Source organism: Elgaria multicarinata, chromosome 3 (genome assembly GCF_023053635.1).
Source record: "Elgaria multicarinata webbii isolate HBS135686 ecotype San Diego chromosome 3, rElgMul1.1.pri, whole genome shotgun sequence".
In the NCBI taxonomy this organism is placed as follows: Eukaryota; Metazoa; Chordata; class Lepidosauria; order Squamata; family Anguidae; genus Elgaria; species Elgaria multicarinata.
The window spans coordinates 100,428,351-100,447,114 of NC_086173.1; the positions used below are offsets into that span (position 1 = coordinate 100,428,351).

The window sequence follows — 18,764 nt, forward strand, 5'->3', positions numbered from 1 at the left end:
ATTTGGCCCTAAGTAATATAGTAGTAGTAATATTTCTTGTGAATGAGTCCTCCCTCTTGTCTTGATCAGATTATTTTCTACCACATAACCTTTGTTGTTGTTTATTCGTTCAGTCGCTTCCGACTCTTCGTGACTTCATGGACCAGCCCACGCCAGAGCTTTCTGTCGGCTGTCGCCACCCCTAGCTCCCCCAAGGTCAAGTCTGTCACCTCCAGAATATCATCGATCCATCTTGCCCTTGGTCAGCCCCTCTTCCTTTTGCCTTCCACTTTCCCTAGCATCAGCCTCTTCTCCAGGGTATTCTGCCTTCTCATTATGTGGCCAAAGTACTTCAGTTTTGCCTTTAATACCATTCCCTCAAGTGAGCAGTCTGGCTTTATTTCCTGGAGTATGGACTGGTTTGATCTTCTTACAGTCCAAGGCACTCTCAGAATTTTCCTCCAGCACCACAGTTCAAAAGCATCTATCTTCCTTCGCTCAGCTTTCCTTATGGTCCAGCTCTCGCAGCCATAGGTTACTACGGGGAATACCATTGCTTTAACTATGCGGACCTTTGTTGTCAGTGTGGTGTCTCAGCTCTTAACTATTTTATCAAGATTTGTCATTGCTCTTCTCCCAAGAAGTAAACGTCTTCTGATTTCCTGTGTGCAGTCAGCGTCTGGAGTAATCTTTGCGCCCAGAAATACAAAATCTGTCACTGCCTCCACGTTTTCTCCCTCTATTTGCCAGTTATCAATCAAGCTGGTTGCCATAATCTTGGTTTTTTTGAGGTTTAACTGCAACCCAGCTTTTGCACTTTCTTCTTTCACCTTTGTCATAAGGCTCTTCAGCTCCTCCTCGCTTTCAGCCATCAAAGTGGTGTCATCTGCATATCTGAGATTGTTAATGTTTCTTCCTGCGATTTTAACTCCAGCCTTGGATTCGTCAAGCCCAGCACGTCGCATGATGTGTTCTGCATACAAGTTGAATAGGTAAGGTGAGAGTATACAACCCTGCCGTACTCCTTTCCCAATCTTAAACCAGTCCGTTGTTCCGTGGTCTGTTCTTACCGTTGCTACTTGTTCGTTATACAGATTCCTCAGGAAGCAGACAAAATGACTTGGTATCCCCATACCACCAAGAACTTGCCACAGTTTGTTATGATCCACATTCGATGACTTCATGAAACACTATTCAAAACAATCACTTTCTAGGTTACTCCCTTTCTTATGGTTTATCCTTTTTCTGGAAACAAGTTCTTAAGAGTTTTACTTATTCCAGTTCATATATTCTTGCCCATGATCATACCCATTGTAGAATGGTTCTTGATATGCTGGTTCTTACAGGCCACACTAACTAACAGACTATTTTATGTATGATGCACCACAAGATCCCTATAATTGAGTTGTCATGGAATTTCAGGGTATTGCAAGACGTCCGCACTGACCACCATGTATTAGACTACTACAGAGGATTCTGCACAAAAAAATGTTATCTAATGTTTTGGTACTGAAGAAAATCTGAGCCTATAAATTTTCTGTCACACTTCAGAGGAAAAAGTAGAAGACACAGGCTTTGTTTATATCTTGCATCAGGAAATTGTCCATTTTCAATCTGATTTAAAGCAAAATTACCCATCAACTGTACAGTTGAATCAAGCCTGAATCAAGTTGTTTATCACATGTAGTGTTGCAGTGTTGTACGTATTGGTGGAGATGTGTGCATGCATGGTTCAACAGGAGTTGATCAAGTTAAATTATGTGCGTATGGCAATTCCTGCATTGTGTGGCTACAGAAATGGCACAGAGCTGATTACGAGAAGTGTAGCTTTTCTTTCCACTGCCTGTCCGTCTCTGCATTTCTATTTTTTCATCACCATAGCAACTCTCTTTATTTCAATGGGTTATTTTTACTTCCAATTCCTGCAGTACCATCCATCTCCCTGAGGATTAGCACTTGCTTCTTCTCACCAGGAGAAGGCTATAATCATGCTAACAAACTTCACCACACAGCAGGAACTAATGGATCTTCTGGAAAAAGTCAGAGTCATCAACAGTGTTAATTGCTCTGAATACCTGAAGTGCAGTGAGCACAACTGGTACAGCATCGAATGAATGTGCCTTGGGATCACCGGGAGATAGGCTACTAAATAAATTCATAAATAAGCTGTAGTGTGCTCCAGGTAGGGGTTGCTTTGTAGCCAGCACTCTTAGACTTTGGGGTGAGGAAGGATATGTACATAACTGACTCCTCCAGGAGGTCAACAGCTGTGAAGTTCAAGCTCTAGACAGAGTCCAGCAAAGACCTAAATGATACAGCAGCACAGAGTTTAGGGGAGAGCTAGTAAGTGAAGATTCTGGGATTCACATGGCTGCTTCAAAGGAAGAGGAATTATAAAATGTCTGGAAGTAGTGGAGCTGTCCTTGGGCATGCTCAGAGGACGTCTAGTGCTGTGTGTCAGACTTGGGGCTACCCAGAGGTTGAGTTTCATCCATATGTGGACTTTCTGTGGAAAATGAATTGGGGGGAATAAAGTGTTGTGCATACTCTGAGGCAATCAGTTAAAATCCCTTGCATAGCAAAGCAATGCCTGTGATAGACTTGGAGTCTAGAGTGACAGCTGGGCTGAGAACACAAAACATAAGACAGATTCTGTAGATCACTACATAAAATGTTCTGAAATCCTAATCAGGATTTATCAGAGGCAACAGTGCAAACACTAGCTCCTTGGTGACAAAAAACTGATTTTTTTTAAAGTAATTAAAATATATGGGAGGCTTCCTTCTACATGGATAATCCTACAGCCCAAAGAGAACCATGGCTCATCTATTGTTGATGTACTGCAATTTGTGACAATTATCAGTGATCCTTTCATGGTGTAGCTGAAAATAGCTTCTACAGCCTGATCCACTGGTTCAGAAAAGCTGTATGACAGGAGAGAAGCAGAAAATGCTGCCCTCTGAGATCACATACAGATGATCACAAAAGAGGAGTTGACCCAAAATCTCTCTCAAATAGGTTTTCTAACTGATTAAGGAAAACAGCTCTCAAATATGTGATTTTAGAATGTAAATGAAACAGCAAAAGGCTCTGGCACCTTAAAGATTAACAAATTTATTTATTTTACCATAAGCTATCGTGAACATTGCCCACTTCATCAGATGTATTCTAGGAAACTTCATCCACAAATGCATCAGTTGCCACCCATTTTCTGAGGACAACAGAAGGTTTTGCATAAATAATTCCATTATTTAGCAAGTATACCAAGAACCCAAACAATGCAGTGTTCCTCTAGGTTTTGTGTGTTACTTGATATTACTTGCTCTGCTCCTAAGAGAACACTTGGGGCATGTCTACACCAGGGTAGGAGAAGCGGAGGATCTTGCGATATGCTAGACTTTTGTTATTTAGCCCTGGTATCCATGATTAGGAGGAGGAGGAGGAGGAGGAGGAGGAGGAGGAGGAGGAGGAGGAGAAAGAATAGCTGGCATGGTGAGTTCAGGGTGGGTAGGTTATGAACTGGTTAGGGACTGTCCAGTACATAGAAGGGGGATTGCCCTCTTATTAACCCTTTGCCCTTGCTGTAGTCCAAATCCAAAATGGATGGACCATTTGCTATTGCAATTTGAGGAAAGCTCCCATTTGTGCCATTTAGTGATGAGGTGTCAGTGGATGCAGTTGTGAGACTAGTCAGATAACTGAGATGACAGAAATATCACATTTTTGTATATTTGCATAGAATGCACTGCAATTACTAGGGTAAGGGAGAGCAATACACTGATGACAACAGCTCATGCTGGAAGAGAACTGTCCTTTCATCCTAGCTGCAAATTTGCAATAGAGGTGTCAAGTGTTACTGTCAGAAATATATTCCATTTAGCTGAAGGGTGCTTTTTATGTATTGGTATTTATATTATATGTGATGTTTTTATCTCTGGGTAAAGTATTCTGGGTATCCATGGTGGATAGAAGGCTGGGTGACAAATGTTTTAAAGAAATTCATAAAATAAAGAGTACCCTTGGGTTCAGTATACGTTCTTTGCCTGAAGACTAAAACATTCCCAAGGCATTTTAAAACAATGCAGACTAGTATATTGCTTTATAGTGTCACCTTAATGATTTAACTCTTGTTGACAGCATTTACGGTTGTACTAATTTGGCTTATTGGCTTGGCAAGTCATAGTACCATAGCTAATTGTAAGGAAGGAACAGGTTTATGCCTTTGCTTAAGCCAGGCATGGGAAACCTGTGGCCATCCAGAGGTTACTGGACTCCAACTACCATCCGCCCCAGTCAGTTTGGCCAATCATAGGAACAGTAGTTCAACAACATCTCATCTCTGATCTATGACAAGTTGTAACTGTGAGTATGTAGGTAGTAGAAGTCCCCACTGAAGTGGCAAATCTGTGCCTGAACGGTACCACTCAGGCCTGCAGGTGCGAGATCACATGTTATACTGTTAGTTTTACTGTTAGTTTTACCCTACCCTGTACCTGTTTGCATTCTCTTCTCCTCCTTATTGTTTTACTAGGATTTTATTAGATTGCAAGCCTATGGGGCAGAGTCTTGCTATTTACTGTTTTACTCTGTACAGCACCATGTACATTGATGGTGCTATATAAATAAATAATAATAATAATAACATGGTAGAACGTTCTTCCTTAAAAAAAAAAAAGTCAAAATTCTAGCCTTGGTTTCTCCCTGTTATAATTACATATTTCACTAACTAACATAGTAATATAATTATCACCAGTATCTTTTTACAATTCCACCATTTATGAATAAAAGCTGGTTTTTCCTTTTGACATAGCCAGCATTTATCTGAGGCCCTAGGCATTTTCTTAGCATAGTTTCAGAGTGAGCAAGTTGTGGCCCCTCTAATGCTGTTGGAGTGCAATTCCCATCATACATCACTGTTAGGTGTGCTGGCTAGGGACGATGCAGCCAACAACAACTGGAAATACACAAGTTGCCCAAACCTGGCTTAGATGCTGAAAAATGTCACTAGAAAAGTACTTAGTAACAGTAATCTAATATTGATTAAATATTTCAGTTAAGGCAAATAAATATTTTTGTTACCCACCTCTTACTGTATGTTTGAAAATTTCCACCTAAATTAATTTTTGGGTTCCATATTTAGCCTACATCAAAGTGCTAAATACTTTTGATAACAGACCCTAAAACTCTTGTTGCATCACTGATTTACCATTGGAGCTTATTGTTCCAAACCAATCCATTGATTTGGTTTCCTTTCTTTGGGATGGGTGGGGGAACTATGCTGATCATAAAAATGCATTTCATCAAAGAGATAAGTAATTTGTCCCAAGAGTTTTACTTTTTCTATTAATAAATTGAAGTTGCTTCTACAATTAATTGACATCATTTAAGAATTTAATCTGCAGAGATAAGTATTTCTGGCTTTCAAATGACAGCGCATGCAGCACTGGGCTTGCCCATCTAGAAGGCAAGTTTTAATTTTCCTGAACTCTACTTGATTAGGGGAATTGGAAGCTGAGCCAGATGTTCATAAGTAACATTGGGTGGAATTTATTCTGTGGCCCTCTCCACATTTTATTTGTGACTTGTAATACTGTCAGTCCATGCCACCATCAAATCATATATGATGGCTCCAGTAGATGGCAGGTATATAGTTATTAAGTGGCTTGTTTACTTACTATGACTGAGAGTTCAGGATATTCTAGGTGAATATATGGGGAACTGTGCAATACAGCAACAGATTATTCCTTAATATGAAATCCCCATGCCACCTCCTTGAATTAATAATTGCTTTCATTTTCAGATTTGGCAGGGACACGATGGGCTTTATGTGTGTTGTTATCACTGTAGTATAACTCTTAGAGCTGAAATGAAGTACTCTCAAAAATCCTCCTCTGTGAGTTTTGATTAATAATATTCTCTGCATGTGTGAATATTCAGTGCCTATTTGAGGTTTAGTCTCAGCATTTGACATCCAAAGATTTTGTAATAGCAGTCAACAATAGCAGTATCCAACACCTGGCATACAAAAGTTGTCAGTTTTGAACGATATTTGACATGTAGCAGTTAGTCTTTGACAATGACAGCTGATATGCAATAGCAGTCAAATATTTGGTGGTATTTGACAGCTTGCAATAGAAGTTAGAATACTTAATATTAGGTTAATATAGCCAATCAAAACAGATCATTTTCAAATTTTATTGTCAAATTTAGATTCTGAAATTCAGCTGGAAAATTTGGGGGTCACATTTTGCCATCCATATCCACATTTCAGCATTTTGTAAAAAAGTAATTTCACCTCTACAAATCACAACAGCACTGCCATCTTTTGATGTTATTTCATTTATTTGAATTTGTATTTCACCTTATCCAGTGGGCTCAGGTTCAAAACCAAAAGATAAAAATAAAGATTGATATGTATTGGATAAACTTTTATGTGCTGAAATATAAGATTATAGGCTTCCATATCAGCATTACCCTCTGTCGCTGCCCGTTGTATCGGTAATCCTATTTAAATCATTTTGACAATTGAGGGTTATGAAAGTGAAAGTGGTATGAAATGTTATTTATTATGTATCTATGTTATGTATGTATTGATTTATAAGTACGTTTCTATACAGCCTTTTGGTTCTAATGAGGGTCTTCCAAACTAGTTTATAAATCATACAACCCTCCCCCCACATCTATTTCATAGAATCATAGACACATAGAATAGTAGAGTTGGAAGGGGCCTATAAGGCCATCGAGCCCAATCCCCCACTCAATGTAGGAATCCACTCTAAAGCATACGTGACAGATGGTTGTCCAGCTGCCTCTTGAATGCCTCTAGTGTGGGAGAGCCCACAACCTCCCTAGGTAACTAGTTCCGTTGTCGTACTGCTCTAACATAAGGAAAATAGAAGGCTGTGGTTTGGAAACAACAACAGTATAATAAGAGTGATAACACTCAAACCACAAGAGTATCAAAATAGCTTTCATAAATGAATATTTCAGAACTTTTACAAATGTACAAAATACAAGCACATCAACAATATTTAACAAAGCCTGCAGTATCAACATCCAATATACATAGGTGAACTATTCACATGAAGCGTCTTTTATATAAACAGTAGTCCGGTACTATTTTGCTGTTTCGAGGGTTCTTCTTCAGTATAACGCCACTAAGTTTACAGAAGGAGCCACGGCTACAATAGAAAGAAACCCACCAGGGTTTATCACCATATCATTCTCGTTTCCTCAAGCCAACAGTAACGCTCTCAGTCCTTGTGGGTTTCTTTCTATTGTAGCCGTGGCTCCTTCTGTAAACTTAGTGGCGTTATACTGAAGAAGAACCCTCGAAACAGCAAAATAGTACCGGACTACTGTTTATATAAAAGACGCTTCATGTGAATAGTTCACCTATATATATTGGATGTTGATACTGCAGGCTTTGTTAAATATTGTTGATGTGCTTGTATTTTGTACATTTGTAAAAGTTCTGAAATGTACTGCTCTAACAGTCAGGAAGTGTTTCCTGATGTCCAGCCGGAATCTGGCTTCCTGTAACTAGCCCAATTCTTTAAACAATAGAATTAAAACAGAATATTAAATTAAAAAAGAGTAGAGTCAAAATCTTCAGTCTAACAACTATTAAAAGCCAGGTAGAATAAACACGTTTTTGCCACCCATCTAAAAGGGATGGGGCTAATGTAATTTCTCTTTGGAGGAAATTCCTTAACCAGGGTGCTATTATTATTATTATTATTATTATTATTATTATTATTATTATTATTATTATTATTTTATATAGCACCATCAATGTACATGGCTTAATTTTCAGGGTGTGTGTGTTTGGTGTTTGGTTTGTTTGTGTGTGTGGGGGGGGTTGTTTTGTTGTCACACAACCATATTGATTCATTTGCTACAATGTGAAAAGATTAGGATCAAAGAATTCCTGGCATTATTATTATTAATTTTTACTTCCATCTATTCAAGCAAAATGCCTTGATTATTACTGTGTCCTAGGCCAGGTGTGTGTGTGTGTGTGTGTGTGTGTGTGTGTGTGAGAGAGAGAGAGAGAGACTTTGCAAATATTTGTGCATGAAGATGATGTAATTCAAACCGCCTCCACTTCATATTTTTTTCACTCAATTTTTTTTTACCTCATGGAGGAAAGGCTACAAGCCTTCAAGCAGGTCATTCTTCTGGTCATTCTTCCATCCTTCTCTTTTCATTATCAGAGCCTTTTTTCTTTTTTAAAATAATGTTCTCGTGAATTTGTGCCATTGCACCTGTGCACGCATTCATCTTGGTAATCTTTTCTGCCAGTTTCTTCAAGCAGAAGCTGAACTGTGGTTACTTTACAATCCCAGACCCCAGCTATCGTCACCATTTCTTCCCACCTCATTTTTTATTTGCAGGGTGGGATTGGTGTACACATTTAGGGTGGATTCCTGCATTGAGCAGGGGGTTGGACTCGATGGCCTTATAGGTCCCTTCCAACTCTACTATTCTATGATTTGTGTAAATTCAAGCATTTACTAAGAAAAAGCAAAAACAGTCCTGCAATTCTGGAAGCACATGTATATAGGAAGCATACAGAAATTTGTTAGGGAACAAGGAATGACAAAAATGAAATATGTTATAATTGCTGATCTAGGGACAGCCTTTTTTAACAATAAAATGTAAAGAATTACTACGTATAATGCCATTTAAATTTGATCTTGTGGACTTTCAGTAGTGTGCAGTTACCATCTAGTCCACTCTTCACAGATTTCATAGTAAAGGATGGATACAGTTCTGAGGGCAAGAAAAGAGAGGCAGAACTTGTTATCCACATGTTCAGATGTAAACAAGGTAGGATCTACACTAGAGTTTCTTTAGTGTGTGAGGCACCAGTGTGCTGAACTTTTTTCAGGACACAGTAATTGCTCTGGGGGCACACATTAATGAGTACAGTGCAGTACTCACTGCCATTTCAATTTGCCTTTTTTTTTTTAGCCGACTAAGAGCATGCACACCTTTGATGCTGTACAGGAATGGAGGTCAAAAATAAATTGTGTGGTTATTCACAGCTGTGCAGCTTCGTAGGTATGCAATCAAAAATAGCCTAAATAAATATCATGGAGGAGAAGCAAGATGTGGGGAGGGGGGAAGGGGGGAAGGTCAGGGTTTTGTTGTGTGTAGCAGTCCTGCCTCCAAATCCCATAAAAATTAGTGTGAAGAAAGAGCTGGGAACAAAACTGCCACTCCCACTGACCGCTCCGGCCCAAGACTGGATAAACTTGGTCTGAGAAAGTAATGGTAGTATATAAGCTTATCTGCCAAGTATGTATGAATAAAGCCCAAGGAAATAATTCCATTCCTTAATTCATGGTTCTGCTTTTATTCATATTTGGAATCTCCAGATGGGAGGAGGGATTCCTTTGCAGTACCAAAGTATTTCTTTGTTCTGCATTTGTTATTGTGATTAACTTTTGTTTTCTTTCTTTTTTTCACTAGTTTAGAATCAAAGCATTTATCTCACCATAGCCTGTTGCTCACATATGTGTAATACATGTGTGCGTGATTGTGACTCCATTTTTAGTTTTATGATTTATAATCTTTTCCCCAACTTTGTTGTTGTTGTTGTTAAAAGTGGTTGAATATTGTATTGCAATGAAAATTCTTCATAAATAGATTGGTTACAGACTCAGAGAGTTTTTCTACACGAGGCATTTATTGTATGCTCATCATGCCTTACTCGTGATTGTTTATGGAGTCTTAAAATGCATTGTGACTCCCCAGTTTTCTTCTATTTTTTTAAGAGCACTTTTGCAGAGGGGAAGGGGATTAGAGCAGGAAAATGTAGTATGATTTGAGAAAATGAAAGAAAATTCCCCTACTTTACAATTGCGGTATTCCGCTATACCACAGAACCACTTGAGGTTATATAGCGGAAAAGCAAGAAAGGGAAAACTCCTTATGTAGAGCTTGGATCTTAATTCTGTGACAAAAGCAAAAGTGGATATAGTGGATTAACAGCCTCATGTAGAAAAGCTCTTATATCATACTTAGAGTAGACCTATTAAAATCAATGGGACTTAATTTAGTTATGACCAGTCCGGACCCAATCGAGTGTTTAAAAATAAAGCCAAGCTAGGCTTCAAATGTTGGGTTGTGAGCGTTTCCTTTGGGTTTCGATATGGAGGATTTCCAGTAGCAGTCAGTGCTTGCAAAACACAAGCTGTGTTTACTAGTAAAATTAAACTTACCCACATATGTAAGAGATGGGGAGGAGGGAGGATAAACAAAGTTGGAGAAATACTTGTTTACTTCACTCACTGAATGTGAGTTTCCATAGAGTGAGCATGTCTTCTTCCTATTTTCCTCCTCTCTTGCTGCATTGGGCCTTAGCACTGACCTGAATAAAGAGAACAGCCGGTTACATTAATTATAGTCTCTGAGGAAAATGAATACAGCAGGATTTTCAAAATGATTGTCTCATCATTTTAACTGTGCATTTACCTTCCCACATAACAGGGTGAGGGCAGAAAATGGCTTTCTTTATGTTCTCAACAGATTTTTCACAGAATCTCAGGGGTCTTAAAACATGGTTATAGACATACTCTTTTATATTTATAAGGATGTTTAAAATATTCAGCATACCATGTCAGTTAGAAAAATAATTTCTACATGAAAGAAGTATAGCAGGAAGAATGCTAAGAAGAGAAGCAAGGTATCAAAAGCCTATTACATATCCATCAAAAAGTAAAAATTATAGGACTCCAGGCCACTGGTATCTTTTCATGGTGAGAGAATTGAAAGAAGCATGTTAGCCCCTCAGTGGAGGGAAAATGGGCACAGACAAATGCACCGGATCTATGGAAGAGCCAACAGCAGAAAAGTACTATCCGTGCTGGACCATAAGTTATTATATACAGTCATATGTGTCTTTGTCGTGCCCACCACATCTTATTATGTGAGTGTGATTTCTCTTCTCTACTTCCATAGATCTGACACTCCAGCCATACTAGAAGTCTGGAGTTAAAGAATTGAGTTATTAGATGAAGTGAAAAAGTGAAGTAAAACACTGCTTCCCCACTGCCTTTTGGCCCGTCTCTGCTTCCTTAGGCTTGCCAAAGAAGAATGCTGCTCTAAAGACAGAAGCTACAGGTGGAAAATTGTTCTTTCTAGGCTGCTGTTACAGGCTCAGGAGCACTCCAGGTCCCTGACCAGGTAGCGCAATGCTCTCTAATTCCCCAGCCAGAGTCCTCAGGCCTCAATTCCATCTTCATTTCCCTCACATTTCTGTATCCACGGCTTATTGTGCCCCATTTCTTCCACCTGGCTGCCTCTGGGCTCTCTAACCTTTACACTCTCTACCTTCCAGGATATCCCTTTCTATCAGTTTTCCAGTTGTAAGCCTTCTTCCCAAAGAATCCATGAAAAGTTTTAATCTCTACCTGATAATTATTCCGTATTGGATGCCCCATTGCCACAATATGCTATAGATTGGCTACTTTTTTAAAAAAAAAAAATCTTTATTAAACTCTATTTAACTAAGCAGTTAAAAAAGTTAAAAATATATATAAAAACATACAAGTCAGGCAGCGTTTCTAATAAAGACACAAACAGAGACCACACGATTTCTGTAGATGCCGAACCGTGGTCAAAGGAAGATTAGTTAAACCAGAGTTGGATGTTGCATCCATTGATGTAATAGTCTTGCCAGTGCGATCTTCTGGAACTGGCCCATTGGGTAAGAGCAGAATTATTGGAAGCTTGTAATACTGGGGAGCGTGGGTGGGAGGGTGCTGCTGCACCATGTCCTGCTTTGTTGGTCCCTGGCCGACGGCTGGTTGGCCACTGTGTGAACAGAGTGCTGGACTAGATGGACCCTTGGTCTGATCCAGCAGGGCTCATCTGGTGTTCTTGTGTCCATAAAGATTCCATGGTGAATGGTACTGAAATCACTGTCTGTAGCGTGGCAAATGTTGTAACTTGAACTGAAATATGAATAACACAACAAAGCTGTAATTGTAATTTAAAATATTGAAGGTTGAAAGGGTATATTAACGTGTTAGATGGAGACATCTTTTTCTTTCTCCATCCCTGCTGTAACCCACCTAGCAAACCTAAAGAGCCTCCATAATAGAAAATCATCCTCTCAGTACAACACAGTTTAGCCTGTGAGTTTCAGAGCTAAAAATATATTAAAAAAAAAAACAAGAGAAGAAATTCTGTTGCTATACATGGAGCAGATGCATCACACACAAGGGAGCCATTATGAGCAGAATGAGTGAATGCAATTAACAGTGCTAAAGTGACTAAGCATTACATATAAAATCACTATGGATCAAAGTGAAGCTCCTAGTATATTCAAATTGGCTTCTTTAGCAACAAGAAACACAATTCAAGTATTTTTGTCTTAATCGTAGGACATTACCCCCCAGTGTTTCATAATTAAGAAAATTATCCTTTGTATATTTTCCAGAGAAAATCGTTGGCTGGAACCTCATAATTTTAAGCGGCTACCCTTGAAGGACAAAGGGCTGTTTATAGACATGGCTGTCTTTTCTTAGAACCCAGTGATGTTTGGTCTTGGGCCAGTGTTGAGATATACATTGAACTTGAACATATGAAAACGTTCAGAAAATATTTGGCTCCCCAGCCAGCATCCAAACAATAAACTTTGTGACTACAGATAGTGGAGTTAAAGAAGTTGTGAAGTGTTGTTTTCTTAAAATTCATTCAAGTCATTTTTACAGTCTAGTCCAAAATGTTTATTTGGAAATACGTTCCAGTGAGGGCAAGGTATACATTTTCTCTGGTGTGGTTGCTACTTTCACAGTTTTCTCAATTGCTTGTAGCAAGAGTAGTACCTAAAACTAGTGAGCACATGTGATGGGCAGATTGCTTGGGATGTTCCCATGCCAGCACTGCACATGCCCAGGGGCCAATAGTGTTGCTGTGGTAACGTCCCACAGGCTTATTGGGACTGCAAATCCAACTGGACTCCAAGTGAAAACAGCAATCATGCAGCAGAGTTAACATATGAAGTGGCTTTTTATTTAATGGAAGTTACTTCCAATTTACTATAAGCATTTCAAGTCCAAAGTAAGTCTTGAAATGCAAATATGTGGATTAGAATATATCTATCTATCTATGGGTTGGATCAAAACTTTGTTTCATGTAGGTCCAACTAAAATCAATGTGAAGTTAGTCATGACTTAAGTGAAGTCCCATTGATTTCAGTGGGAACTAAGTCCAACTAATATAATCCATTATTCTTGATTCAGGACTATCTCAATGCTAATCTTCCTTTAGCATTCAGTAGCTTAGTGGCATATCATAACAATTGTGCACCTTTTGATAAAGGCACCATATCTGGCACAGTGATAAGACTGGCCATCATTCAGGTGAGGCAATCCTGTGGTCCCACCAGGGTGGCAGCTAGCGGATACCGATGTAATACCAGCACAGCATGGAAGGAATCCTATGCACTCCCACTAGAAAAGTTGTGAAGAAAATGACAGTGCTCTTAAATACAGAGAAAGTAACATTTCCAGTAGCCACTTCTCCAGAATCCATGCAGCAACACTATCAGCACACACCGGCCATGGTGACTCAGCCCTGTATTAGCCATGCATTGATGGGGCCAGTCCACGTTTGGCAATGGGGATACCTCACCCTCATTCCACACACAAAGCACACCCTGGCAGACACATGGACACAATTGCGCCTTCCAGTGTGCTATAATGGTTTAGTGTTGGACTGAGACTTAGGAGTTCCAGGTTCTAGTTCCCACTCGGCTATGAAGCTCACCAAGTGACTTTGGGGCAGTCATTGACTCTCAGCCTAGCCTTCCTCATAGGGTTGTTGCAAGGATAAAATGGACAGGGAGAGGAGTAGGCTCATTTTTGCCACCTTGAGCTCCTTGGAGGAAAAGGCAGGATATCAATTTCACAAATAAATGTTCCATAGCAGCAACCACTCTGATGCAGACAGTAAGTTTGCCTCCCTTTTGTTTCCAGTCAACGGTGTTTTTTCCCTCTTCACTATTCCAGTTCACCCACCCAGGTCTCAGTGATACATACCAGGTCAGCCCCCTCATCTACAATCAAATCATGGGTGAGGGAGATTTTATTTTGGACTGACCTGGCATTTTGCAGAAGCATCACCAAACCCGAAGGCAAGCTGATAAGGCCACCAGGAACCATCTGGTGGGAATCTACACTGGTGTTATTCTAACGCTTTGAATGGGTTACTGTGACGCATAGTGTCACGTGACCCCGGGGTCTCCCACGTTGTAAATGAGTCGTACTTACAGGTTCTGTTTCTTAGTTCCAGCGTGGCTGCAGATTCATGTGCCTCCTTATACCGGTAATTCTCATCTCGCAACCCAGAGCTGCTGAGTTTGCTCCACCCACTTCCTGTTCTCCTTCCTTCGCCCCGTTTGCTATCTTATCTGCTACAGCAGATAAATCACACCAGCCTTATACTGTGCAATCACTGACAATTGTATGCAAACGACTCAGAAGTTTTCCACCTTAGAATCTGCTTTTATTGTGAAGTACTCCCATGCATCCTGCCTTAAAATTTGAATCAAATTGGGTCATCGGTTGATTTTTTATGATTTCTTAAAAAAACATTTCCCCCCTCTTTGCAAAGGAGCTGTAGCTCCCTGCAGAAAAATTAAGAAGGGTCCAAAGTCCAAAACTCATGACCAGCGGGGCTTAAATGCGGCTGCTGCTAAAACTTTTCAATTTGGTCTCCCATCCCAACCCTGACCAGACCCGACCCGACCCAGCTTAGCTTCAGCAAAGTGGCTGGCTCCTGTGCATTCAGGCTATTCCCTGGGACTTGTGTTAAGATGTTTTGGGAGGGAGGGAGTTTGTGTGTGCTTATGACTTGCCCTGCACTGCTGGCTAGGAATGAGGCAGGCAGTGGGCGGAGCAAACCCAGCAACGAAAGGATTTAACTATGTGCCCTGCAGTAACGTTACAGCTACAGAGAACCGATACAGAGAATCACGTTAGAAACAGACACTAGCAACGTTATAAGACTAGTGTAGATCCGGCCATGGTTGGGGGAAGAACCAGAAGAGGGGATAGCTGTAAGAAATTTCGCCCTTCTTCTCATCTGGCCCATTGTTCCCCCATCGCCATACCTCCCCTTGCCCCTGACCACAGCTATGTGGGCACCCCCTTGCCCCCCTGAGCTCCCCAGGCACATATTTTAAAAATGCAATTTATAAAATAAAATAGTATAAAATGCCACAACTTGCTGCTGGTTGCTGTATTAATCTGTATGTCGATATCCATAGGCAACAGGACCAGTCTCTTCTGTGTTTCTCATTGTGACTCAAAGTGCGATGGCAAGTGCGCACTCCGCTGCCTCTTGGCAGCTTGGCCCTTAAATACCTGCAGAGGAGAGGAGCAGCTGGTCAGCAGATGTAATGCCCATCAGTTGTGGTGGTTAGCAGCAGAAACAAGCTGCAGAGACGGATGCCTCACCAGCCTCAAACACACTCCAACACCAACTAAGATGCTCCAGAGATCCTTGCACACAGGAGACTGAAACAGCCAGTGTCACACACAGCCTGCAAATAGACATCCTTTTGAACTATCCATACAAAGGGAAGGAAGGACAGTACAACACCTCTGCAGTTTGCCTGGGAGGCTTCCTTATCATTACGTGTTTTTGTACTGCTGTTGCCAAGCTATAATTAGGTGCAGAGTTGATCTGAATCCTGTACTCGGTTGTGGGGGCATGGTTGTATTGGTGGAGCAGGAGGAGATGAGGGCACAGCATGCTTTGGCTCTCAAGTTGAACTCATTGTTGTTAGTAATCATTGATCTAGTATTCAAAATTGTTCATTATTGTTTGCTTGTCCTGGCAGCAGTCTTGGAAGGACTGTCACTGTTAATCCCATTTTACAGATGGCAAGTTGAGGCAGAAATTTGACTTAGGCTTCCAAATAAGTAAATTCATGAGCTAGAATGTGAAACAAGATCTAAGCCTGGGAGATGGGCCATAGCTTAGTGGTAGAATGTATACTTTGCATGCAGAAGGTGCAGTCCCTGGCATCTTCAGGTAAGGCCGGGAACGGCCTTTAAACACAGAGATCTGCTGCCAGGCAGTACAGACAATAGGCAGCTTCCTATTCTTACCTGGCAGTAAGCCTTACTGAATACAGTGAGACTTACTTCTGTGAAAATATACTCAGGAAAGTGCTGTAAGCCTGCCAGTATTCAACAGAACATGCTGGTTTAGGGTTGCAACAGAACATATTTTCCTTGACATAATGCAAAGTGAATATAGTCTGATATGAAGAGAAAGGACTATGTTTCATTCCATAGCAGAAGTAACTTTGTGCTGCTCTTTGAATAGGTTTCGGTGAACATATTTAGATACAATATTGAGTGTTTCTCATTGTTTTTCAGAAAAACGAATGGCTGTGTTTGAACTGCCAAACTCAGAGGCTGCTAGAAGGAAGCCTGGGAGACCCTGCTCCAATGCCACTGCCTGCTCCAAAGCAACAGCCAACTGGATCCCCCCGACACCAACCTGGAGGAATTGGTCAGCAACACAGAGGAGCCCCTCCGCTTGTAACACCCCAGCAACCCGAAATGCCGGTTCCTCAAGACAAGCACCTTTCACATCTCAGGACTTCAGAAAAGAGCAAATCACCTAGTACTGCCCAAGAAAAAAAGCCTCCTGCTCCATCAGAAGGAAAGCCACTGCCCAAACACCCTGGAGAGCCTCCAAAAGCCGCTGGAAGTCCATTGCCAAAGGGGAAAACTACGGCCACAAAACCAGAAGCAGATATCAAAGAGAGCACGACTGTATCTGAATCTCAGAGAATGAGAGAGCAGGAGGTAAGCACATTTCCACTGGACATCATGGTTTATTTTATGGACGCATTGATTTGTTTTGCGTGTCACGATGGACAATTCCTAGGTTGTTTAATTGTGGGAGTTTTTGTTGGAATAATTTTGGATTATTTAATCCAATGGTTCCCAAAGTGGGCGGTACCATCCCCTTGGCGATGGGATTGCATAGGGGGGTATTAAGAGGCAAGGGGGTGGCAGGGGGGCACTAAGAGACAAAGGGGCGGCAGGGGGGCGCTTGAGGTGGTCTTTCCAAGAAGCACCTCTCCAGAAGGTCTTAAAACCCAGGGACATTTTTATCGGAGAAGGTAGTTTGGTCCCAAGCCATATAAGGGAAGAATCCACACATGTATTAATACCGTTTAAAAAGAGTCCTTTTAACAGTGAATTGAAATGTTTCAAAAGCACCAAAACGCTAATGAAGAGACATACCCTGCTTGGTGTGCCCCGCCATGCTGGCTGCAAAACAGAGGCATTCACTCTCTTTTCCCTCCCTCCCTTGGCAAGCCTGCGGCGGGTGCTTCCCATTTAAAGGGGCCGCACGCAGGGGGCACTGGGCATGAGTTTGTGGAACCAAGGGGGCGGTTATCTGAAAAAGTTTGGGAACTACTGATTTAATCCATAAAGAACCCAGAATTTCTGGGTTCAGATGTCACGAAACAATTGAAATTGGAAACGGCTCTGCTCCTCCTGTAATTCTTGGGTTAAACAACTCAGGATTTGCCTATTTGATGTGCCATCCGGGTCAATGGTTTATTTTATATTAATACATATATACACAAACCACCTAAAAGCCTATAGGAAGTGATATAAGTGATTTGAGCTGGTAATCAGACTGGGGACAATAAAAATTCTTTGGCTATAATCAAAAATCCAACAGTCCCCCTTATGTGAAAGTACCATATTTGCAAGGGGCTGGAGTGTCTCACCTTTTTGCGTTGTTTTGTTGGTTGCTTTTTTCCCTTCAAAGCATTCTTAGTTTCAAAACTCTTTCTGAAATGAGGTGTGACCTGCTCAAGAAAAATGAAATCCTGCCAGCAAAACTCTGAATTGCAATTACGCTAGTCCCAAAAATATATGCAATTACGCTAGTCCCAAAAATATAAGAAAGCACAAGTAATTCTTCTTGGGACTATGTAATTTACAGGCATGTCAATGTAGGGAAGTGTTTACTGTAAATCTTTTTGGAATGTAATCACTTTTTAATCCAAATGCCAGAACCACCTGGCTGGATCAGACCAAGAATCCATCTCATCTGTATCAAACAGTGGTCACCTGAATGCTTCTGGGGATCTTACAAGTAGAGCATGGAGGTGTTCTTTGTTCATCTCCAGCCTTTCATATTCCCATGTATACTCCCTCTGTACATCAAGGTTCCACCTAATTACCCTGGCTAATGGCAATTGATTTAGAGAACAATCCTAAGTGCATGGTGGGGTTGGGGAGCCAGCCAGGTCAGACAGTGAGAGGCAAGGCAGATGTACCTTTTTGACTCAGGAGATATTGGCTTGTTGTTGTTGGCTTTGTCTTCCGTTCTTTCCAATGGGAGGGAAAATATCATCATCAAACTCAGTCCTGGGACCTCACAGGGGAATGGAGGGGCCTTGGAGACTGCAGATCAAAGGCCACCTGCACCTTGTACTGTGATCAGAGCCCCCGTTTCAGGGCTTACCACTCACAGGAATTCTGCCAGTGGTAGACTTTTGCCAACAGATTTATGCCATAGATGTAACTGGGCCCCTGGGGTAGATGTGCATGCCTCACACCATCAGATCCCCTCTCCGGTGGAATGGAGAGTTGGAAATGTTCTGCTCTTTATTATTAAAAATGCTCAAGGGGGCTTACAGTGAAATCTAATGCATAATAAATAATGAATATCACACATTAAAAATCTGGTAAGAGCCGGTTGAAAATATAATTAAAGTAAAAATACAG

The 18,764-nt window shown here is 40.9% G+C and overlaps 1 protein-coding gene across 1 annotated transcript in view; it reads left to right on the plus strand.

Annotated features, from left to right (window-relative positions):
• BSN (bassoon presynaptic cytomatrix protein) overlaps positions 1-18,764 on the plus strand; it is a 235,418-nt gene that overhangs the window by 176,337 nt on the left and 40,317 nt on the right. The window contains exon 4 of the mRNA XM_063121574.1: positions 16,383-16,817. Within this exon, the coding sequence (XP_062977644.1) occupies positions 16,383-16,817 (435 nt within the window). The remainder of the gene's footprint in view (positions 1-16,382; positions 16,818-18,764) is intronic.